Source organism: Ranitomeya imitator, chromosome 7 (genome assembly GCF_032444005.1).
Source record: "Ranitomeya imitator isolate aRanImi1 chromosome 7, aRanImi1.pri, whole genome shotgun sequence".
In the NCBI taxonomy this organism is placed as follows: domain Eukaryota; kingdom Metazoa; phylum Chordata; class Amphibia; order Anura; family Dendrobatidae; genus Ranitomeya; species Ranitomeya imitator.
In genome coordinates this window covers 55953739-55980021 of record NC_091288.1, presented here as the reverse complement: position 1 = coordinate 55980021, position 26283 = coordinate 55953739, and the positions used below count along the sequence as shown (strand labels likewise).

The 26283-nt window shown below is 44.3% G+C and overlaps 1 protein-coding gene across 3 annotated transcripts in view; it reads right to left on the bottom strand.

Annotated features, from left to right (window-relative positions):
* Positions 1 to 24126: 24126 nt before the first annotated feature.
* The window catches only part of NUP35 (nucleoporin 35), a 43100-nt gene continuing 40943 nt past the window's right edge, over positions 24127 to 26283 (bottom strand). For all 3 annotated transcript variants that reach the window (XM_069733247.1, XM_069733245.1, XM_069733246.1), the window contains one exon: positions 24127 to 24665. In XM_069733247.1, the coding sequence (XP_069589348.1) occupies positions 24588 to 24665 (78 nt within the window). In that variant the 3' untranslated portion in view covers positions 24127 to 24587. The remainder of the gene's footprint in view (positions 24666 to 26283) is intronic.

The following is a 26283-nucleotide window of genomic DNA, read 5'->3' as shown; positions in this document are numbered from 1 at the left end:
TCACTTACATACAACACGTTCTTACTCCAGGCCAGAAGGGGGAGCTCTAAACCTGGTTTAGGGTGAACTCCCCTATAAACACATTCTGGTCTGGAGGAAAATAGAGTTTTTGAGGATTCTGTCAGAGGACAGAGAAGAGAGCAGACAGACAGACATAGAATGTCGGAAGGTCTGAAGGAGCCGTGTAGTCCGAGGTACTACAGCTCCTGGAGGAGGAGAACAGAAGGAACGAACAACTTGTGGAATGAGTGCAGGATAGAGAAAGCAGAGGAGAATAATACCAGTGGAGCAGAGCAGTGAAGTGGCTACCTCCCTGGCTAGCGCAGATTCTGGTAGCCGGAAGACCGTGGCCGTGCTGAACTCTAAAGTGGCATGGCTGAAACTGGCAGGACAGCTGGAGTGTAAATCACCTGTCTGCCTTTATACCCAGGAGACACAGTGATAAATATAGGGCCCAGGTCATGATAGAGACCCTGTAAAAAGGTCTGCTTCACCTTTCATACGGGTAGTGTCCTAACCAATATGGAGGACAGAGAGGAACTGTGAGGACCTTATTAAAAGCCTTAGGCAGTAAGGGACTAAAACACCATCGCACTTTGGGGAAGGCATTTCTCACCATCTTCATTTATACACCGGGAGCCCTAGGGACTTACTTCACCTGTGGGAAGTTATACCATCTAGCTGCCATAACATCACCCTAGAGGACACCTTTAAGCAGCGTTGGTCCCCACTGACCGAATACCACAGGTGGCGTCATGAACATAAACTTTAATTAATTTCCCTTTTACATGGGCAAGCAGGGCCATGGACCGGGTCGCCGCCATGAAACGTCCCCTTAAGTACTGGACCTGGTACCGAGTACCCCACGGCCTTGGCTAGCATTCCATATGTGTCTGCACAAACGGTTAGAAACCGACTCCATGACGATGGTCTGAGTGCCCGACATTCACAGATGGGGGTTGTGCTTACAGCCCAACACCGTGCAGGACGCTTGGCATTTGCCACAGAACACCAGGATTGGCAAATTCACTACTGGTGCCCTGTGCTCTTCACAGATGAAAGCAGGTTCACACTGAGCACATGTGACATGCGTGATAGAGTCTGGAAATGCCATGGAGAGCGATCTGCTGCCTGCAACATTCTTAGGCATTACCGGTTTGGCAGTGGGTCAGTAATGATGTGGGGTAGCATTTCTTTGGAGGGACGCACAGCCCTCCATGTGCTCGCCAGAGGTAGCCTGACTGCCATTAGGTACCGAGATGAGATGCTCAGACCTCTTGTGAGACCATATGCGGGTGCGGTTGGCCCTGGGTTCCTCCTAATGCAGGACAATGCCAGACCTCATGTGGCTATAGCGTGTCAGCAGTTCCTGCAAGATGAAGGCATTGAAGCTATGGACTAGCCCGCCCGTTCCCCAGACCTGAATCCGATTGAACACATCTGGGACATCATGTCTTGCACCATCCACCAACGTCACGTTGCACCACAGACTGTCCAGGAGTTGGCGGATGCTTTAGCCCAGGTCTGGAAGGAGATCCCTCAGAAGACCATCTGCCGCCTCATCAGGAGCATGCCCAAGCATTGTGGGGAGATCATACAGGCACATGGAGGCCACACACACTACTCAGCTTGAGGCATTTCCACTGAAGTTGGATCAGCCTGTAACTTCATTTTCACTTTGATATTGAGCATCATTTCAACTCCAGACCTCTGTGGGATATTAGTTGTGATTTACGTTGATCATTTTTAGGTTATATTGTTCTCAACACATTTCACTATGTAATGAATAAAGATTTACAACTGGAATATTTCATTCAGTGATATCTAGGATGTGGGATTTTAGTGTTCCCTTTATTTTTTTGAGCAGTGTATTTTAAAAAATAGACAAAACAACAAAGACAATGACAAAGGTCGGCTAATAGGCCACCCTAGAGGAGCATCCTCAGAGTTTCAACCTAAGAATATTATGTACGCTATAATACTATAGTCAAAAATAAGGGACAGCAGGAAAAATTATCTAAATTAAAATGATCTGTCCCTAAAATAGCCCCGCCTTAACAATGAGGTTGGCACCCTAAAATACGCAATTAACTAAAAATATATCCCTTGCATATATAAAAATAGATACAATCAAAATGTAAGGTGCATTAATGGACAAAAAATATATCTAGGAGAAAAGATGCATAAATATATAAAATAATGTGAAGCAGGCCACTGATATAAATATAGTATAATTACTGACATATAAAAAAGACCTATAGGAGATCTAAATTGTAGGCATAAAAAGAGTTAAATTGTGAAAATTCTCCAATTAATCAATGTCACCTAATAAATGTGTAAACCATATATACAATAGTGATATATGCACAATATCAAATATTGAAACAAGGAATATAAACCAGCTCACCCGTGATGCATAAGCCAAATTTCGGGAGCACGGACCCGCTGTGTCCAGGTGTCTAAAATGCAAAAGAAGAAAATGTCCAGCTTCACCGAATCCGTGAAAAAAGTTTTCTTTATTCACAAACTTAAACATGGATGATACAAACTTCAGCACAAACCATATGGGTAAGAATCTCAACGGTAATGTCATGATTAAGGGAGCTTAGTCTCCAGAAACGCGTTGAGATTCTTACCCATATGGTTTGTGCTGAAGTTTGTATCATCCATGTTTAAGTTTGTGAATTAAGAAAACTTTTTTTCACGGATTCGGTGAAGCTGGACATTTTCTTCTTTTACAATATCAAATAGCCAACAAACAAAAACCGTATCAAATGCCAAGAAGGTGCCTCAGATAGTATCTCCAACCATTAATACGTACCTAAAAATATAAATGATAGCCCATCCTGTGGAAGAATGGTAATATAATAATAATAATCTTTATTTTTGTATAGCGCTAACATTTACAGTTTTTGCACACATTATCATCGCTGTCCCTGATGGAGCTCACAATCTAAGTTCCCTATCAGTATGTCTTTGGAATGTGGGAGGAAACCGGAGAGCCCGGAGGAAACCCACGCAAACTCGGGGAGAACATACAAACTCTTTGCAGATGTTGTCCTTGGTGGGGTTTGAACCCAGGACCCCAGCGCTGCAAGGCTGCAGTGGTAACCACTGAGCCACCGTGCTGCCCTAATATCCAGGCTAATAAAAAAAAGCCTAAGATAAGCCAAGCAAATAAAAAGCTGATACGTCTCCATCAGAAGTAACCTAAATAGTCCTTAGCTTAAGGACGATTCATGATGGCAACTGTACCAACCAGGCAGATATTCCTGGGCATGCAGGGATAACAAACATGCATATTGAGTTTGGCGCTCCTGTCCAGATGTGACGTTCGGGTGGAAGATGTGCGGAATGCGTTCCAAATATGTGTTCCTAATAAATTGTGCATACGCATTGTGTATCAAACTCTAGTACGTTCTATGGATGCATTCCACACAACCCAGACTTCCGTGACTACAGCTTCCAGATCTGGCCGACACTTGACCTTCTTTTCTAGTATACATAACATTCTCTATGGGCACAACACTTGCTTGCTATAAAGGACTGCTTATGCCACTTGGTACTTGGTAACTTCAGAGCTTGCTTCCTGAGTAGAGTTTCTCTTCACATACACCAACCTTAAGCAACACTGGTCTGCCGATATGAGTGCCTTCTCTTTCAAATACTTTCCAAAAACTGACCTACAAACTGGAATTAATTTTCTATACTCACTTAACTCCTGTCTGCAGGCTAACTAACTGTTGGAGGCCACACAATAGATAAAACAACATATAAAACAGAACAATAGACTATAAATAAAAATGTCTTCAGAGGGGATTTTGACCAGCTTCTCTACTCCATTATAGAAACATACAGGCAACGTTTCACCTGTCACATCAGTAGCTTTTTGCAAGAGCAATTTGCTTCAGTTGAGATTTGTAGTAATATTTTATCATACTTTTATCCTTGACACAAGGCAATAATTTAGAAATGTGTCTCCCCAATGTATTTGCACCGTGGGCACTGACTTTTTCCTCTTTGACCTCATTGGTTGCAATCCTTTTGGAAGTGCTCTGCAGGTTAGACCTAGGGTTCTCCAAAAATCTCAAAATGATTTAATGGTGGATATTTGATATTCCTTTCGAGAAAATCTGGCATTCAAAGTTCACTTTTTCCTGAGTGACAAGATAAAATGCTATACCTTGGGGTATGTCATTTCTTAATCTGAAAAAGATTTGCAATTATCTAAAGACTTCAACAGGCTCAAATAAAATGTGAACATGAATTTATGAATAACACAGACCTAACCTTGTGAACAGAATTTTAAAGAGCTGTAAAGATAAACCCATTTGCAAAAAGGGGAAAAAAAAGTTGAATTGAGATTACCGGTACGTATTGTTTACAGGCAAGGTCTGTGTAACAGGATGTTCAAGGCGCAAATTTTTGCGATCTTTCAAAATTCCTGCTGGTAACATTCATATATCTTGTACCCTCATAAATAAAAATGGCCCTCTGTTTCCAGTCACAATTCAATTACTGAGGAAGACAATATGCAGCCTTAGATCAATAGACTATTACACTAGAAATGTGGAGGGTAATTTCAATTTAGGCCCCTTCTCTGAAATATGTGATTGGATTTGTTGGCCTGACAAAATTGTTTGAAGTACAATATAAAAGCATGTACATCACAATTCTGTTTGAGGAGCCGTTTTTATAGTTACTGATTTACTTAGTGTTTCATCGGGCACATGGGAGTATCGACTAATAAAAACAAACTTTGGAAACCACTGTTTTATATGTAGCATTAAAAAGAATCTATGTTCCCATTTCGCTATCCTGTTACAATCTGAAATGCCACCCGGTGAAGATTACTTTTAGCGCCAATTCAATAAAGAATATACAACTTCATATCAAAAGTGCAGACAAATGATTATGGAAGGATACAGAGGAATCACAAACAAGTCAAAAGTTCATATATACATTTAGTAAGAAATAATTAACAACTAAAGATGAACAAATATGCCGCAAATTCAAGTTCGGTACTGGTGAATTGTAAAGTTGTCATGATCCAGGATGGGGTTTTGTCTTTATCCCGTCCTGGTCAGACAGGGGTTAATTGCATCTGCCTCTCTCTGGCAGAGGACGGCTATTTAGTTGCCAATCTTCCAAGGTCCGGTGTCAGTTATACTCCTGCCCTCGGCTGAGTTGGTTGACCCTTTGTGTGCCTGTGCCTGTTATCTTGTTGCTCGTTTGGTTATGACCCAGTCCGTCCGCTCCTTGTGAGTTTGTCTGCTGTCTTTGTGCTGTTTATTTGCTTGCTTGGTTTTTTGACTCCTGCTTTTCCCTTAGACTACTCGCTTTGTCTGACCCCTCTGGTACCGTGTTATCTCTCTGGTTCTGACCTCGGCATTTGTCCCTGACCACGTTCCTGTCTGCCCCTTTTGCTATTTGTGCCATCCTCTGGTTTTGACTTTCACCTGCCTGACACTTCTCCTGCTTCACCCAGCAGTGTATGGCTCTCCAGGACTCCTGGTTTTGGCTCCGCCCCCGGACACTCCCCCAGAAGTTACATGTTTAAGGTCCTGTTCGTCTCACATACTAGTCTTTACCACGGCTACACCACTCCTCCAAGATCCTTGATTGCGTGCCCGGTATACTTTCACCGCAGCCCAGGACACCCACACGGACCAGTCTGTAAGTAATAATAAATAATAATAATAATCTTTTTTTTAATCAGATACATTTTTATTAAGGAAAACAATTATAACATATGACATCAAGCTGTCATTCACATATAATCATATATTTGAACAAAACTCCCCCCCTTTTTCCGCCCCTATCCCCCCTCCCTTCAAGACCCCCTTAGTGCCTTCCTCATTTCCCATCCGATATTCCTTTCCCAAGCCAAATACAATTGTATAGTATGAACATCATCTATGACATTATGCATCCTCCCCACAAATCTAATTCCATTCTATCCATGGCTACCATATCTTTTGAAATATATCGAGTTCATTTCTCTTAGTATATATACTTTTTTCCAATAATATTATATGATCCGCCTGCGTAAGAAAGTCTCGTCTAGTCGGAAGCTCCTCTCTAATCCAGAACCGAGCTATCAATTTCCTTGCTATGAATAACAATCTAGCAATCGCCAGTTTAACCATAGATACCGCTGCTATTTCTTCCACATAACCTAATATACAGACCAAAGGGTCTCTGGGAATTACACACCTATATACCAATTCAATACAACTGTCCAGAAAGCAGACAATCTAGGGCAATGCCACAGCATGTGTAACATGTCTGCCCATTCCTGCGAACATCGTGGACACTCGGAATCAGACCTCAAACCCATCTTGAACAGTCTATCGGGAGTTCTGTAAGCTCTAGGAATCACATATAGTTGAGAAACCCTCCCAGGTTCGCTCATATAGATCTTGGGCACATATTCTAAAATAGATTCCCATCTATCCTGATTTATCTCTCCCAATTCAGCTTCCCATTTCATTCTAGACTTGATGGGATGTTTAACTAGAAAGGTGAAAAATAAATCTCTATACACTTCTGAAATTGCCCCCCTTGTCCCGCTGTTCTCCAAAATGGAAGCCAGAGTGATATCTATCTGGATCTCAATAAGTTTTCTCCGACATTGCGACTAATAATAATAATCTTTATTCCGCAGCGCTTTACAGCTTAACAGTTTCAAACACAACAGTCATAAGTAACAACGTTAGCAATACAATAATTAAAGCAAAATAAGACGACCCTGCTCGTGAGAGCTTACAACCTACAATGAGCTGGGGGAGATACAAAGTACAGGTGTGTATTTACAATGGTGTATTTACAATGATGGTCCAGCCATCTTCAGGGGGTGGGGGGTAGATGGAGATAGTGAATGGGCTACACACACACAAACATAAAGAGACTTTGATTAGTGAACGTGATAGGCTGCTCTGAACAAACGTGTTTTGGGGGAGCGCCTAAAACTGCAAATTGTGAATGGTCCTAATATCTTGGGGTAGAGCATTCCAGAGGAATGGCGCAGCATGGGAGAAGTCTTGGAATCAGGAGTGGGAGGTACGGATTAGTGCAGAGGTTAGTCGAAAGTCGCTTGCAAAGTGCAGAGGTCGGTTAGGCCGATAGACAGAAATGAGGGAGGAGATATATGGGGGTGCCGCACTGTGGAGAGCTTTGTGGGTGAGAACAAGTACTTTGAATTGTATCCTGTAATGAATGGGCAGCCAGTGTAACGACTGGCGAAGAGCGGACACGTCCTAGTAACAATTAGCTAAATAGACAACCCTGGCTGCTGCATTAAGGATAGACAGGAGAGGAGAAAGTCGAGTAAGGGGGGAGGCCAATTAGTAGAGCATTGCAGTAGTCCAGGCGGGAGTGGATCAAGGCGACAGTGAGGGTTTTTGCTGTTTCCATGGTGAGAAAAGCACGGATTCTAGAGATGTTCTTTAGGTGTAAGCTGCACGAGCGGGCAAGAGATTGTATAAGGGAGGTGAAGGAGAGATCGGAGTCAAACATAACACCCAGACAGCGCACCTGCTGCCGGGGTGTTATTATGGTGCCACCCACAGAGAGGGAAATGTCAGATTTAGGGAGGTTAGTAGATGACGGGAGCAGAAGAAGTTCAGTTTTGGAGTGGTTGAGTTTCAGATAGAGAGCGGACATGATGTTGGAGACTGCGGACAGACAGTCAGTGGCGTTCTGTAGTACAGCGGGGGTAAGGTCAGGGTATGACGTGTATCGTGTATAGTTGTGTGTCATCAGCATAAAGATGGTACTGAAAGCCAAATCTGATGATGGTCTGCCCAATTGGGGCCGTGTAGAGGGAGAAGAAAAGGGGGCCAAGGACTGAGCCCTGAGGTACCCCGACAGTGAGAGGAAGAGGAGATGAAGTGGAGCCAGAGAACAGAACACTGAAGGAGCGGTCAGAAAGATAGGAGAACCAGGAGAGAGCAGTGTCCTTAATGCCTAGTGACTGGAGCCTAGAGAGTAGGAGAGGGTGGTCAACAGTGTCGAAAGCTGCAGAAAGGTCGAGAAGAATGAGCAGAGAGTGGTCACCGTTATATTTTGCTGTCAGAAGGTCATTGATCACCTTGATGAGTGCCGTTTCGGTCGAATGTAGGGGGTGGAAACCACACTGTGAAGGGTCTAGGAGGGAATGAGTGGAGAGGAAACAGGTAAGGCGGGAGTAGACTAGGCGCTCCAAAAGTTTAGAGATGAAGGGGAGATTGGAGACCGGTCTGTAGTTGTTTGTGCAGGATGGGTCGAGGGCGGGTTTCTTTTCTGCATTAGCAGAGCTCCTGCCTGTAAAATTATTTAACCCCTTCAGATGGATTTACAGCGTGGGACGTGACAGATCATCGGAAGGTATGAGATATTGTTGTTTTTTTATTTTTCCTTTGTTACAGAGCGAGGGTCTTCAGGTGGATTAAGAGTCTAATAAAATATTACAACAACCTGTGTCTTTATTTCATTAAAAGACTTTGTAATAATGTGTGTTTGTGTTTTTTTTAACCCTTTCATACAATTGGATTAATAATGGATAGGTGTCATAATTGACGCCTCTCCATTATTAATCTGGCTTAATGTCACCTTACAATAGCAAGGTGACATTAACCCTTAATTACCCCATATCCCACCGCTACACGGGAATGGGAAGAGAGTGGCCAAGTGCCAGAATAGGCGCATCTTCCAGATGTGCCTTTTCTGGGGTGGCTGGGGGCAGATGTTTTTAGCCAGGGGGGCCAATAACCATGGACCCTCTCCAGGCTTTTAATATCTGCCCTCAGTCACTGGCTTTACTACTCTGGCGGAGAAAATTGCGCAGGAGCCCACGCCAATTTTTTCTGCGATTTAACCCTTAAATATAATAGCTAGAGCGCCCAAATCTTGCACAAAGTGGAAAGGGGCCCTTTTGGTCAAAAACATCAGGAGGAAGATCACCAGTCACTTCCTTTAGGCAGCCAATGCAATGGCTGCAGAGTCACTGGTCAGAGCCCACTGGTGTAAAGCCTGACTTTAACCCCTTCATGACCTTGGGATTTTCCGTGTTCATTTTTCTCTCCCCTCCTTCCCAGAGCCATAACTTTTTTATTTTTTCCATCAATATGGCCATGTGATTGCTTATTTTTTGCGAAACAAGTTGTACTTTTGAACGACATCATTGGATTTAGCATGTCGTGTACTAGAAAACGGGAAAAAAAAAATCCAAGTGCGGTGAAATTGCAAAAAAAGTGCCATACCACACTTGTTTTTTGTTTGGCTTTTTTGCTAGGTTCTCTAAATGCTAAAATTGACCTGCAATTGTGATTTTCCAGGTCATTACGAGTTCATAGACTCCTAACATGGCTAGCTTATTTTTTATCTAAGTGGTGAAAAAAATTCCAAACTTTGCTAAAAAAAAAAAAAAATTGTGCCATTTTCCGATACCCGCAGCGTCTCCATTTTTCATGATCTGGGTCGGTTGAGGGCTTATTTTTTGCATGCTGAGCTGGCGTTTTTAATGATACCATTTTGGTGCGGATACGTTCTTTTAATCGCACGTTATTGCATTTTAATGCAATGTTGCGGTGACCAAAAAACATAATTCTGGCGTTTTGAATTTTTTTCTTGCTTCGCTGCTTAGTGATCAGGTTAATGTTTTTTTGTTTTGATAGATCGGGCGATTCTGAACGCGGCGATACCAAATACGTGTAGGTTTGATTTTTTTTTTAATTGATTTATTTTGAATGGGGCGAAAGGGGGGTGATTTAAACTTTTATATATTTTTTTTTCACATTTTTTTTTACTTTTGCCATGTTTTAATAGCCTCCATGGGAGGCTAGAAGCTGGCACAACTCGATCGCCTCTGCTACATAGCAGCGATCATCAGATTGCTGCTATGCAGCATAAATGCAGGTGTGCTATGAGCGCCGACCACAGGGTGGCGCTCACAGCTACCGGGGATCAGTAACCATAGAGGTCTCAAGGACCTCTATGGTTACTATACAGAAGCATCGCTGACCCCTAATCATGTGACGGGGGTTAGTGATGCGCTCATTTCCGGCTGCCTGGCTGGAAGCGCCGGTTAAATGCCGCTGTCAGCGTTTTACAGCGGCATTTAACTAGTTAATAGCGGCGGGTGAATCGCGATTTCACCCGCCGCTATTGCGGGCACATGTCAGCTGTTCAAAACAGCTGACATGTCCCGGCTTTGATGTGGGCTCACCGCCGGAGCCAACATCAAAGCGGGGGATCTGACCTCAGACGTATTATCCCGTCCGAGGTCAGTAAGGGGTTAAGTCTACGTTTCCACAATGAGCTTTTGATGTTGCAGATTTTCTGCACCTAAATTAAATTACCTGTGGGCTTTTTTACTGCATTTTTGTATGCGTTTTTTTCATATGGTTTTTAGCATGTGTTTTTATCATGTTTTTGAAGATGCCTGTTTTGTTGCTATTTAGTGTCTTATGTTTTAAATAAAGTTGCTTTGTTTTTGATACTTCCTGGTTTATGACTTTGACAAAACTTCATGCACAAATTGCATGCGTTTTTAGTCCTTTTGTGGAAACACATTATCAGAGAATGTTAGAGTCGGGAAGGGACCTCCAAGGTCATCGCATCCAACCCCCGGGTCAATGCAAGATTCACTAAACCATCTCAGACAGATGCATGTAGAGGAGCTGCGGAGACACCATCACGTGTTTCTCAACGCAGGCAGTGAATAGCCAGGCCTTTCCCCGGGAAGGAACAACCAAGGGAAGGGCAGCATCCAATAAAGGAAAACCACCTATGCCAAGCATGGTATCCATCCACAGACAGCTGTTTCGGGGTTTTTGCCCCTCATCAGTGTGGAGTAGGAAACTGGCTATCAGGAGCAGTGCCTAGTAGAAAGTCTTTAAAGTCACGGATGATTGACCTCGTGGAGACCAAAACATCCAACACCGCGGAGACACCATTACGTGTTTCTCAACGCAGTGATCCAGAACACTGCCCCCAAATATGCAAATGCATGTAGAGGGGCTGCGGAGACACCATCACGTGTTTCTCAACGCAGGCAGTGAATAGCCAGGCCTTTCCCCGGAAGGAACAACCAAGGGAAGGGCAGCATCCAATAAAGGAAAACATCAAATAAAGGAAAACCACTTATGCCAAGCATGGTATCCATCCACAGACAGCTGTTTTGGGGTTTTTGCCCCTCATCAGTGTGGAGTAGGAAACTGGCTATCAGGAGCAGTGCCTTGTAAAAAGTCTATAAAGGCACAGATGATTGACCTCGTGGAGAGAAAAACATCCAACACCACGGAGACACCATCACATGTTTCTCAACGCAGTGATCCAGAACACTGCCCCCAAATATGCAAATGCATGTAGAGGAGCTGCTGAAACACCATCACGTGTTTCTCAACACAGGCAGTGAATAGCCAGGCACGTGATGGTGTCTCCGCGGTGTTGGATGTTTTGGTCAATCATCCGTGCATTTATAGACTTTATAGACTGCCTGTGTTGAGAAACACGTGATGGTGTCTCCGCAGCTCCTCTACATGCATTTGCATATTTGAGGGTAGTGTTCTGGATCACTGCGTTGAGAAACACGTGATGGTGTCTCCACGAGGTCAATCATCCGTGCCTTTATAGACATCTCAGACAGATGTCGGTCCAGCCTCAGTTAAAATTGTGTGTTTTTTTACCTGTGGGTAGTGTACGGGGGAAATCCGTACATAAAACTCAGCATACCCACAAGGGAGATTGACATGTTGCGGATTAGAAACACGCATTGCAGGTCAGTTTACACTGTGTAAAAAAAAAAAAGCACAGTGGAAGTGAAATTTTTACAAATCCCATCAACTTCGCTGGAACTATAAGACGCTGCATGTTTTGATCAGCGAAAATACACAGCATCAAAAATTCATTGTGGGAACGTAGCCTTAAGCTGCATTCACACTGAAAGACAAGTGCGAACAAGAGTTCTTAACCCCTTCATGACCTTGTGATTTTCCTTTTTTGTTATTTGGTTATTTTATCCCCTTATTCTAAGAGCAATACCTTTGAATGTGTGTGTGTTGGTGGGGGGATTCCACGTGCTGTGAAATTGCAAAGAAAAAAGTGCAATTCCACAATTTGTTTTTTTATTTACCATGTTCCCTATAAGGTAATACTGCTCTGGCAGTATGATTATCCAGTTCAGCAAGAGTATGCAGATAGCAAACATGCATAGGATTTTTTTTGTATTTAAAAAAAAAAAAAACAATGCAAAAATTTGTAAGAAAAAAAATATTGCCATTTTCCGAGACCCATAGTGTTTTAATTTTTCGTCATCTGGGGCTTTGTGAGAGCTTATTTTTGCGCCCTGAGTTAACATTTTTATTGATACCATTTTGAGGTAGATATGTTTTGATCGCCTCTTATTGCATTTTATTGCAAAATGCGGCGGACAAAAAATTAATTCTGGCATTTTGATTTTTTTTCTCATTACTCCGTCTACCAATTGGATTAATTTATTTTGTATTTTGATTCATTATGAGTTTCTGAACGCGGCGATACCAAATATGTGTATTTTTTAAAATTCTTTTATTTTCAATGGGGCAAAAGGGAGGTAATTTGAACTTTTTTTTTTACTGTCTTCATAGAATTATAGAATGTTAGAGTTGGAAGGGACCTCCAGGGTCATCGCATTCAACCCCCTGCTCAATGCAGGATTCACTAAACCATCTCAGACAGATGTTTGTCCAGCCTCTGTTTGAAGACTTCCACTCTTAGACGCACCCTTGACCAAGTAGCGCCCCTCACCCTCAGAACCTCCAAACACAGAGTGAAACAGCCCTGGCTCACATCGCAAACCCGATTTCTCCAGCGATGCTCTAGGAGTGCTGAACGCTTATGGAGGAAAACACGCACACCAGAAGACTTCATACACTTCAAATTTATGTTAAGGACCTATAATTCTGCCCTTCACCTCGCCAAACAGACCTACTTCACCACCCTGATCTCCTCATTAGCCAACAACCCCAAGAAACTTTTTGACACCTTTCACTCCCTCCTCAGGCCAAAAGCACAAGCCCCTATCACAGACATTTGTGCTGATGACCTGGCCTCCCACTTTATAGAGAAAATAGACAATATCCGTCAGGAAATCCGCTCCCCATCCCTTCCTGCATTTCCCCTGGCTCACTCTCCACATTCAATCCCATCACAGAAGTCTCCAGGCTCCTCTCTTCTTCTCATCCAACTACATGCACCACCGACCCCATTCCATCACACCTCCCCCAGTCTCTCTCTCCAGCTGTCACAACTCACCTAACTACAATCTTTAATCTCTCCCTCTCCTCTGGCATTTTTCCCTCCTCCTTCAAACACTCTATCATTACTTCATTATTAAAGAAACCCGCTCTCGACCCATCCTGCCCAAATAACTACAGACCAATCTCCAATCTCCCCTTCATCTCTAAACTCTTGGAGCGCCTTACCCGTTACCTCTCCACTCACTCCCTCCTAGACCCTTCACAGTCCGGTTTCCGCCCCCTACATTCGACAGAAACTGCACTCATCAAAGTGACCAATGACCTTCTGACAAACGTAACGGTGACCACTCTCTGCTCATTCTTCTTGACCTTTCTGCAGCTTTCGACACTGTTGACCACCCTCTCCTACTCTCTAGGCTCCAGTCACTAGGCATTAAGGACACTGCTCTCTCCTAGTTCTCCTCCTACCTTTCTGACCGCTCCTTCAGTGTTCTGTTCTCTGGCTCCACTTCATCTTCTCTTCCTCTCACTGTCAGGTACCTCAGGGTTCAGTCCTTGGCCCCCTTCTCTTCTCCCTCTACACAGCCCCAATTGGACAGAACATCAGCAGATTTGGCTTTCAGTACCATCTTTATGCTGATGACACACAACTATACACGTCATCCCCTGACCTTACCCAGCTGTACTACAGAACGCCACTGACTGTCTGTCTGCAGTCTCCAACATGATGTCCGCTCTCTATCTGAAAGTCAACCTCTCCAAAACTGAACTTCTTCTGCTCCCGCCATCTACTAACCTCCCTAAATCTGACATTTCCCTCTCTGTGGGTGGCACCATAATAACACCCCGACAGCAGGCGTGCTTTCTGGGTTGTTTGACTCCGATCTCTCCTTCACATCCCATATACAATCTCTTGCCCGCTCGTGCCGCTTACACCTAAAGAACATCTCTAGAATCCGCCCTTTTCTCACCATGGAAACAACAAAAACCCTCACTGTCGTCCTGATCCACTCCCGCCTGGACTACTGCAATGCACTATTAATTAGCCTCCCCCTCACGCGACTTTCCCCTCTCCAGTCCATCCTTAATGCAGCAGCCAGGGTTGTCCATCTGGCTAATAGTTACTCACGTCCGCTCTTCACCAGTCATTACACTGGCTGCCCATTCATTACAGGATACAATTCAAAGTACTTGTTCTCACCCACAAAGCTCTCCACAGTGCGGCATCCCCTTACATCTCCTCCCTCATTTCTGACTATCGGTCTAACCGACCGCTGCGCTCTGCAAATGACTTTCGACTAACCTCTGCACTAATACGTACCTCCCACTCCTGACTCCAAGACTTCTCCCATGCTGCATCAATCCTCTGGAATGCTCTACCCCAAGATATTAGGACCATCCACAATTTGCATAGTTTTAGGCGCTCGCTCAAAACACATTTGTTCAGAGCAGCCTACCACGGTCACTAATCAAACTCATTTTATGTTTGTGTGTGTGTGTAGCTCATTCACTATCCCCAACCCTCTGAAGATGGCTGGACCATCATTGTAAATACATACCGTAATTGTAAATACACACCTGTGCTTTGTATCTCCCCCACCTCTTTGTAGATTTTAAGCTTTCACGAGCAGGGTCGTCTTATTTCGCTTTAATTATTGTATTGTTAATGTTGTTACTTATGACTGTTGTGTTTGATACTGTTAAACTGTAAAGCGCTGCGGAATATGTTGGTGCTATATAAATAAAGATTATTATTATTATTGAAGAACTCAAGACCTCTCGGGGCAAGTTTTTTTCTAATATCTAATCTGTATCTTCTCCCTTTCAGATTCATTTCATTGCTTTTCATGTTTCCATGTGCAAACGAGAATAAGGATGATGCCTCTACACTGTGACAGCCCTTCAGATGTTTTTAGACAGCTATTAAGTCTCCTTTTAGCCTTCTTTTCTAAGCTAAATATTCCCAGATCCTTAAACCGTTCCTCGTAGGACATACTTTGCAGTCCGGTCACCATCCTGGTCGCTCTTCTGTGAATTTGCTCCAGTTTTTCAATGTCTATTTTAAAATGTGGTGCCCGGAACATCTTCAGTAGTCTCCTTAGGAGAGTTAATTCTGCGATCCCCTGATTACCCCTGATTAGCAGTGCTTCATATATGCTATGTATAGCAAAAATCAGTATCTTATATGAACGTCGGCCATGAGCTGGCTTTCATAGGAGATTCACAATGACAGGCACAGGGGGTCTTCTGCAGACAACCCATCGGCGCCCAACGATCAAGTGACAGGCGCAATTTGTGACAGGCTTCTGGCTTGCGCGTGTTAAATCCCGTTGTCAGTGGTTGACAGCGGGATTTAACTCGTTAACATCTGCAGCTGTTAAAAGGCATTTGATGGCTCATTAAATCAGCCATCAAGTGCAGGGAAAGATGCGACACTCAGAGTCGGAGCCCACATCAAAGTCACCTGACCTTTGACATAAATATACGTAAAGGTTGTGAAGGGGTTAGTAACCATTGTTTTAAAGGAATCTGTCACCTCCAAAATTGAAGGTGAGCTAAGCCCACCGGCATCAGAGGCTTATCTACAGCATTCTGGAATGCTGTAGATAAGCCCACGATGTATCCTGAAAGGTGAGAGGTTAGATTATACTCACCTGGGTGGGCGGTCCGATCCGATGGGTGTCGCGGTCCGGTCTAGCGCCTCCTATCTTCATAGGATGACGTCCTCTTCTTGTCTTCACGCTGCGGCTCTGGCGCAGGCGTACTTTGTCTGCCCTGTTGAGGGCAGAGCAAAGTACTGCAGTGCGCAGGCGCCGGGAAAGGTCAGAGAGGCCCGATGCCTGCGCACTGCAGTACTTTACTCTGCCCTCAACAGGGCAGACAAAGTACGCCTGCGCCGGAGCGGCAGCGTGAATACAAGATGAGGACGTCATCGTAAGAAGATGGGAGGCCCCGGACCGACCGCAGCGGGACCGCCCCTGGGTGAGTATAATCTAACCTCTTTTTCTCATCTTTCAGGATACCTCGGGGGCTTATCTACAGCATTACAGAATGCTGTAGATAAGCCCCTGATGCTGGTGGGTTTAGCTCATCTTCGATTTTGGGGGTGACAGGTTCCCTTTAATATCTATTTTAAGAATGATGGAGCATGGGCGAGATCTCGGGCGAGGAAACAGATCACAGACAATAGTCACCGGTCAGTCAGCAGTAGACGGGGAAAGAGCGAGGGAGCCTGGAAAGTGGTAAGTTTTTGCGGCTCATTGAGTTAAAAATTGGAATAGGGATTTTTCTGCAAAGGAATCAATGATTGTTATAACAAAGTTATGGCTTTATTCTGTATTACAGCGACCTAACAATTAGATCATTTGGGGTACAGAAACCTGCGGCCAGGTTCCCCTTAATGGATACAATTATCCATATTAATCAAGTTGGGCATAGGGTGTTGAGGACGAGGGCTGATATGGATGATCTCCTAGGACAGATAGAGATTTCCAGTGGAGTCTAATGAATTTTTTTCGTCCTTCCAAAATACATCCGAAAGGTTGAACTTCACGAGCAAATATATATTTTTCCACCCATCTGTAAATCTGTTCTTACCTCCGATGATTGACAAGCAGTGCAGGCTTTAAAACTTTTTACATTATCTTAAAAAAAACCGCTAAGCTTATGTGCAGAATGTATATAATTACATATGAAACACCGTGAAAGCACATTACAGCACTACGTTGCTATGCCATTAGATAAAAAGTGTAAAATTAACTGTTTGAACCCAAGTCTCACCTTCTATTTTAGTAATTGTAGATTGTCACTGTTCAAAACTCCTCAGACAAGGGTGCAAGTCCTCCATGAAGAAAGGTGGATGTTCTTGTAGTTCATAATTAACCTAGCTTAAATTGCCATAGAAAATGCTAAGGTAAAGTAAAAATAAATTATCTTCAGATTTTGTGACAGCTGCGACACAAAAGCAGCTAAATGCTATCAATCTGTAATAAGTACTGGATATATTATTTAAAAAGAAGTAGAAAAAGTAGTAACAAATGTAATAAAAACTAGAAGAAAAAAAATCCCACATTTACCACTCAATTATTTGTCATTTTGGCGTTTTTCTTCCCCCATGGTTTACTTTTACATCCTGGATGCAATCACTGACCTCAGGCTTCATGTGCCATACTACCGGTATTAGTACTGAGGCCTTGAGGCCTACAGGAGCACCAGCACTTTTGGAAGACCCCTTTATAGGGATGTCAGTAGGATCATCTCTCCTAAGTAATCTATATGGGCATGCAGGTCTTAGAAAGTTGAATAAAATGATAACTTGATATCTGTGATCCGATGCTTTATTCCTGAGAAATCCACATTTTTTAAGTTATATAAATGAGATGTTAAGTTCTACGGACTGGACACAGATCTCCATAATTTTCCTCCAGTACACTTACCATCTTGCCCAATACAGTCATGCAATACAGGCGGGAATGTTGAGAGAGCCGTCTGAGGGAGTACATGCCATGATGAAGAACGGGCATCTTGTTTTCGGTAAGAGACTCTTGCTCGTACGGTGTCGTATAGCATTCACAGGAAGACTAGACGCTGGAACGGGATGAGACACTACTTCAACTCTATGTTACATCTGACAAGGAAAAGTGTATCCAGGGTGATTTGGAGACTTGCTGAATAGGATAGGGCCTTGATAAGTATGTCATCCTGGTAGGAGATGACTATGATCCCACTGAGATGTAGGATAGACATGACTGCGCCATGATCTTTGTGAAAACCCTGGTTGTAGTGGCCAATCCAAAGGGGAGAGCTACAAACAAAGTGGGGCTTGTTGGACTGTGAAACTGAGAAAGCTTTGGTGGCCTGGAAAGATATATGGATATGTGGAGGTGGGTATCTTGAATGTCCACTTATCAGAGGAATTCCTCGGATTCCATGGAGGCTATTACTGGATGAAGAGACTACATCTTGAATTGCATAGATGAACTAGATTGTTCAAAAGTTTGATGTCCAAGATGGGTCAGAGCAAACCATCCTTATTTGGCACCATAGAGAGGTTTTAATAGAAACCTGTGAACTGTTCCTGTGGAGGAATCGGAACAATAACGCCTGATTGGCGAAGAAACGGCCTTGAAAAAAATGAAAGCCAGGGAAGGATTCCTTTGGAGACGCGACTTGAAGAAACGATTGTGAGAAAGGGAGTAAAATTCTATTTTGTAGCCAGAGGAGGCAACCGATCTGACCCAGACATCATCAAATGCGTAGAGCCACCCACCCTGAGAAAGTTCCCAGTTAAGAACGTCCCATAGTGCTTTAGAAAATCTGTTTGATATGAGTCTAAATTATCTGCTGTGTTGACTGCATTTTCATTTTGTTGAGGCTAGCTTGAAACAAGGTCTTTTTTTTCTCTTGCAGTACAGAGGATTTATTCTGTTGGATTGTAGCCCCACTGGAGAAAAATTGATGAAAGGAATGGAACTGGACAGTTATTCTATTACATGGGTGTTTAGTTTTGGCCTGGGTTGAGGATGCAGGGTGCTATTCCCACTAGTGTGCTAACCGAGTGACTTCGGAGTGCTTGAATAAATATGTTGAGTCCCCATGTCCCACAGTTGTTCAACAGCTGCAACACATGCAGGGATTGCCGACCAAAAAGGCAATCCCTGCACATATTGCGGCTGTTGAACAGCCACAAGACATGCAGGCGAGAGGACTCGAACATATTTTTAGAGCACGCCGAAGACACTTGGCTAGCACACAAGCACGTTCACTCATCGCTGCATATTACCCTACAAATGGCCACAATGCTGCTTGAGGCCAGAGAAGCCGGCAGTATTAAGGGACACCGGAGAAAGATATTTTGCTTCATCGGCAATCTGGTTTGCCATATCTGCAGAACTATACTGTCAGAGTTTATAGTTAGCTAGGGTTCCTGAATTGACAGGGCCTGCAATTCCCCTATGCGTCTAGCCGTGCCACCAGAAAAACCATTTTAAGAGTCAGGGTTTTGAAGGATATTGAGGACAAGGGCTCAAAGGGAGTCTGGGTTAGACTGTTGAGTACCAAGTTTAAGTCCCAGGGCGGGACCCGGTTAGGGAGCCTAGGACGTATCTTACTCGCAGAGGTTATAAATCGTCTAATCCAGCGGTGGCTTGCCAGGTCTTGGTCAAAAAAGGAACTAAGAGCAGAAATCTGGACTTTCAGAGTGCTCGGGGAAAGACCTAGCTCCAACCCTTTCTGGAGGAAGTCCAGGATCTGAGCAATTTTAGGGTGGAAGGGATCAGGGACATTGGGAAGGCACCAGGAAGAAAACGTTTTCCATACTTTGCCATAGATGGCATTCGTCACAGGTTTCCTGCTCTTTTGGAGCATTTGGATTACCCTGTCCGAGAGACCTCTGGCTTTTAGGATGCTGGCTTCAGTAACCAAGCCGCTAGGTTTAGTCTGTTCAAGTCTAAGTAACGTAGGGGACCCTGGTGAAGGAGGTCAGATGTCTGGGGTAGAAGTAAGGGACCCTCTAATGCCATCTCCATCAGTGCGATGTACCAGCTGCGCCCTGCCCACATTGGAGCAATTAGGATCGTTGTGACTTGATCCAATCGAATCTTCTGTAGAGTTTTCGCCAACATAGGGATAGGCGGAAAGGCATAGGCCAGGTTGAAGTTCCACGGATGGGCGAAAGCATCTGCTCCCCGAGCCCCATAGGCCGGACAGAGAGAAAAAAAAGTTTTTGTTTTTGCATTCTGGGCATTTGCAAACAAATCTACGTCCGGGTTCCCCCATCTCGCAATCAGGGATAGGAAGACCGCCTGGTTCAGGCACCATTCTCCCGGATGGACATCCTTCCTGCTTAGGAAGTCTGCCTGGTTATTGTCTGAGCCCCTGAGATGTGTTGCCGAGATAGACAACAGGTGTTTTTCTGCCCAGCAAAATATTATTTCCACGATTAGTTTTAGGCTGGCATACCTCGTGCCCCCTTGATGTCGAAGGTAGGCTACTGTCGTTACGTTGTCAGAATAGATCCGAACGTGATGATTTTGAATTAGAGGTGAGGCAGCTATCAGTGCTTCCTCCACTGCCTTTAGCTCCCTCAGGTTCGAAGATCTGGATCTTATGTTCAGGGGCCATAACCCCTGAAAATGTTTCCTCCACCACCGCTCCCCAACCCTTTCGGCTGGCGTATGTACAAATAATCTTTAGGGGGAGCTGGTCCCATCTCACCCCCCTCCGCAGATTTTTGCAATTCTGCCACCAGGAGAGAGCCGATTTCACATGTCCGGGATGCAGAATTCTTCTGGACAGTACGTTGTACCTTCGAGAATATAGAAGGACGTGGGTTTGGAGCGTTCGGGTGTGCGCCTGAGCCCTGGACACATGAGGTCAGCGATCCCAGAATGGACAGATTCCTTCAATGTTGGTGATCTCAACTGTTTGAATTTTGAGATCCTCCGGAGAAGGTCGTGTTGACGATCCTCGGGAAGGAAGGATGTTCTTTTTTCTGAGTCTAGGAGGATCCCCAGAAATTTCTTCCTTGGGGGAAGGGTGGAGGTCTGATTTTAAAAGGTTTGGCATCCAGCCTAGATATTCGAGGATCTCCACGGTTTTCGATACATCCTGGTTCAACCGTGATGTCGATGGGGCGACTACGAGGAAGTCATCCAAATAAGGAACAAGACATATTCCCTGGAGCCGTATGACTATGACAGCTTCCCTCATAATTTTTTAAAACACTCTCGGTGCTGAGGACACACCGAAAGGTAGCGTGTTGAATTGGAAATGGGTGATCTCTCGGTTGTGGGCGACGGCGAACCTGAGGAACTTCCTGTGATCCGGATGGATCGGAACATGGAAGTAAGCGTCCCTCAGGTCTATTGTAGCCATCACCCAGTTCTCAGACACTGGGGGGGGGGGGGGGGAAGAGACTCGAATTTCAACTTTAGCCCGAACTGTATGGTGTGAAGAATCCACTGGTTTGTGGATATGGACTGCCATTGGGCAAGGAAGTCTGAGACTCAGCCCCCCACTGGAGAGTCAGTTAGTCCAGGGTCTGTTGTTTTTGAGGGACAAGGATGTTCCTGCCTTTACCTCCTTTCGGGTAGTTCCACCGTCCAGTTTTACCCTTTCCCCTGAATTCCTTCTGGGGCTGTTCACGAGGACGATGAAAAAAATCACTTCCTAGTAAGTTTCTGCTCAGGAAGCAACTTCTTATCAGAAGCCTTCGAGGATGTCATCCAAGACTGGACCAAATACGTGGAAGGGAATGCCACAGAGTTTAGTCTTAGAGGTAATGTCCCTCCCCACGACTTTAACCAAAGGGCCCTTCTAGCAGAATTCGATAGGACTAAGGATTTTGCTGCAACCCGAACTGACTCTCCTGAGGTATCAGCTAAGAAGCCTGTAGCTTTTTGGAGAAGGGTAAGTGAGTGAAGGATCTCCTCTCTAGAGGTCCCCTGGGAGAGGTGTTCCTCTAATTTACGGAGCCAGAGAAAGAAGGATCTGGCAACACAAGTAGAAGCTATATTCGCTTTAATCAGGGTAGTAGAGGCTTCCCAGGTTTTTTTTCAGGTGACTTTCAAATTTTCGATCCATTGGATATTTTAATTGGGACGAATCCTCAAAGGGGAGGGACGCCTTCTTGGTTGTTTTAGGGACCTGGACGTCTACCCTAGGTACTTCCCAAATAGAGCAATCACCTTCAAGGGGAAAGCGATTTTTCAACTCTGAGGGTATGCCAAGTCCCTTTTCTGGGGAAGACCATTCCTGAAATATAAGGTTCTGGACATTTTCGTGGACCAGGAACCCTTTTTACGCCTGGGTTTAAGCCCCCCAAACATCTCATCCTGAATAGAATGTTTAACCCCCATGGTATTCCTCACTTCCATATCCTTGGAAGAAAAATAGTATTTATTTATTATCAGGCATAGGGGTGGATGTGGAGCCCTCATTTTCCCAAATGTCGTCTGACCCCGACGTATGAATCTCGCCTGAGTCGGAGTCAGTTTCAGCCGGTACCAATTTCCTCTTTTTAGGGGGGAGGGGGATGGGGCACTGGAGGCTGGGAAAGGGCTGCCATCGAGGTTTGCACCTCCTGTTTGATGAGAGTTTTTTTTTTTTATACTATCTAGGAGAGAGGGCTGCTCAGCCCGTAGAATATCATCCGTGCAGGGTTGGCATAAGGTCTTCTTACAGCCTGAAGAGATCCTGGAACCACAAACACCACACTTTCAGCTGGGTTTGCTCTTTGGGGCAGAGACCTTTTCTCCCTTAAAGAGAGATAAGGTATACTAAGTGACCAATAAATGTTAGCCCGGATAGAAAGGGACCAGCCCAGCTACTCACGGTAGGAGGGTGAACACTGGGATCTGCAGATGCAGCAATAGGTTTGTCGCCATCCATGGTAGACCAGTCACCTCACACCAGACTCTGCGTCTTAGGCCGGGATCACACATGCGAGAAACACGGCCGAGTCTCGCATGTTAATACCCAGCACTCAGGAGCGGAACGTGCGGCTGTATGTATTGATATGCGGCTGCACGCTCCGCTCCTGAGAACCGGCAACAGTGCCGGGTATTAACATGTGAGACTCGGCTGTGTTTCTCACGTGTTTGATCCTGGCCTTACCTGGAGGCTCATGACCAGGATATTGGGATCGAGTCCAGTGTCGTTTGTGTGCTCCTCCCATGGTCTGTAGGGAGGATCCAAGGAACGACCCAGAGGCTGGAGGTGCCGGGCCCTGGCCGCAAACCGTGCGCACAGCATAGCGCTGAAAAGTGAACACTGGCCCCACTTCCGGTGCACGCAGCTGCAAGGGAGGAGGACGCCGGGGAGCTCGGAGAGGACCCCGGCCGCACATCACCGCCCCGCTTTACCTCCCGAAGAAGCGCAGGAGTGGCGGGAAAAGGGTCCCGAGTCACAGCAGGCTGGAGACGGGAGCAGTCATCTGGAGGAGGAGAGGGGAAGCCTCCGACCTCGGACGGCCCGGTATACGGTAACGCTTTATAAGGGCTCCGCTCGCCGGCAGCACCTGGAAGGACCTCTTCATGCCCCACTGTGGGACAGGAAAAAAAACACTGGAAACAGCAGGAAAGGGAGGGTTATTTAACCTCTGTGTTTCCTGTCCCCCATTAGTGCGGGGAGACATCCTCCAAGGTGACTGTCGTGGAAGGTGACTGGAGAAAAATGCAGTAAGATGTGATCAAAGCTTTATACTTAACCCACAATGGTTACAATAAAAAAAAAAAAAAAAACCCTCTTACACATCCATCGACCAAAAAATTGCAATGTTCTATTTTACTTTTTTAAATTCTAATTAATTTTTCACCACCAAAATAGTTTGGCATTAGTGTCATTGAGTGACTTCGACTGCTAGGTCATTTGTACCACACACACACACCCAGTGTACACTGTAAAAACAATTCACAAGAAAAGTCAAAATTGTGAGGTTTTTTGCATTATCATCATGCTTGCATTTTTTTCCCATGCTCCAGTACATTGTGGTAAAATAAATCTCATTTAAAAAAGTACAACTTGTCCCACAAAAGACAAGCCCTCACATCAATGAACAAAGGTCCCCCCCAAGGAGATTTATAAAAAAAAAAAAAAAAAAAAAAAAAAAAAAATCAAAACAAAAAACTAAGACTGGTTATGTTGGGAAGGGGTTACAGCGCCAATGAATTATATCAATTTGCAACTACAGGGGCTGCGGCTGTGCCTTTTGACAGAAGAAGCAGTGATAGAAAATTGTCAACCATGCAAAAATGGGATTAAAAAAAAAACAAAACAAAAAAAATACAACACACAAGGACAAGATTCCTGGTACATCAAATGCATAAAAGAATGTGCAGAAAAAAAAATAAATTAAAAATTAAATTTAGGTCACCAAATCTCCCCTACAAAAAAAACAAAGCCACACTAACATTTTGTACATTTATTAGAAAAGAATAAAAACTGATGTGTTCAAGTATGTGACTCATTTCAAGACAAATTTCATGACATTTTTACAATCAATTGCGACATAAAAACAACAATATAGACAAAGCCTGGATGACACGAGTAGTGCATTACTGGTGGTGAGGAGAGAACTTGGGTACACTCAGCAGGTGAGGTTTCCGATGGTTGTGATGTTTCCATGGACAGATGAGATTACATTCATTAACCAGTTCCAAGTCCGAGCAGCAACATAAAAAGATAGTCATATACAGCAGATAACTGGTAATACCACGAATGAGGAATCTCCGCACGTCTGTACAAATTACATAAAAGGCAAGTCCGGTGTCTTCTCGCCAGCACTGATCTGCCAAGAGCGGTTATAGAACTAACCCAGAAATGTGGCAGTGAGGAAGAAGCCAAAAGTCTCCGTTTCCTGGCTCCCAACTACCATCCGAACACAAACTCCATGGCTTTAGACACCAGGCTCTCGTCCTTTTTAGGAGTGTGCTTATCGGACATAACCTTTAAAATAAATGAAAACATTTAGAAAGTAAATAAAATAAACTCCATGAAACTTTTTAATAGACTAAACACTATACTCCAAGGCAACCCTCTCCAAGGATTTGACAACACAATACCCCTTTCAAAATGTGACCACCATGAAGAGCTGGATACCCTGCGTCACACTGCCAACACAGGAATTTTCTCTGCAGTGGCCAATAGGGAAAGGGGAAAGAAAGTCATCTTAGTGAGATAACCACCAAGACAATGTTCCCTGCAAGAATTTTCCTTCTAAGGCGATTTCCATCTATTATCATTTTGTTGTTTGGTTGATATATCTTTCCAGCTAATAAAGCTGCAAAACCAGGGCTGTGTAGGCTGAATAAAATGAATTGACTCTTAAAATATATAATAAATTGGGTTCAGTAGTACAATGCAGAATGTGTGGTAAATGTTTTCCTAATAATTTGGAAAAGTTATGAAATGTCTGTTCTGTTCCTGATCTAAGGATCTCTGCTTTTAGTGGAGATGAATCTGTGCTGCACTTTATGTACATGCTCAGTAGTGACCGGTGCTGTGGAGTCGCAGTGGAGATGAATCTGTGCTGCACTTTACGTACAGGCTCCGTAGTGACCGGTGCTGTGGAGTCGTAGTGGAGATGAATCTGTGCTACACTTTACGTACAGGCTCAGTAGTGAAGCATGTATGAGGGAGTTGGAGTCAGGGAAATTAAGAAGTCGGAGGTTTGTCTTATCGACTCCACAGCCTTGTGCAAAACTATCATTTACCCGAGTGTTGGCCCCCACTGTGTGGGCATTTATAGGCTAGGTACATACCATTGGTATCTAAAAGGCTTCTCCCTTAATTTTATCAAAATGAGCGGTATCATTTAAGAATTAAAGGGGTTTTCCTGTCCATAAATAAATCTGCATTCATTATATGAATACCAAATCATGAGAGTGCAATGCACACACTGTCACGACTCCTTTGTATTCCCCAATGCTGACCAGTGCCATCTGGCTTCTTTTAATAGAAGAGAATTGAGAACAGCCGGATGAGGTTAAATCAGTATGTGAATACAAGTAGGCAAATCAAATACATGTGGTTACTAGTGATGAGCGAGTTTACTCGTTGCTCGGGTTTTCCCCGAGCACGCTCAGGTGACCTTTCGAGTATTTGTTAGTGTTCAGAGATTTAGTTTTCATCGCCGCAGCTGAATGATTTACAGCTACTAGCCAGCCTGAGTACATGTGGGGGTTGCCTGGTTGCTAGGGAATCCCCACATGTAATCAAGCTGGCTAGTAGCTGTAAATCATTCAGCTGACCGATGAAAACTTAATCTCCGAACACTAACAAATACTCGGGAGATCACCCGAGCGTACTCTGGAAAACCCGAGCAACGAGAATACTCGCTCATCACTAGTGGTTACGTGATTGCCCACATGGGGAATAGTAACACTGACTATCACAACATGATCACAGTCCAACAGTCTGCAGTTCTTCACCCACAACATTGTTCCTCTGAAGCCAGGTGTACACTTCCCAGTTTCAGAGGTGCACCCAGCATGTCTGCAAGTGTCAGTGCGCATCTGAAGCTGGGAAATTAGGCTGTGTCTAGAAACATACAGCCGACTTCAGA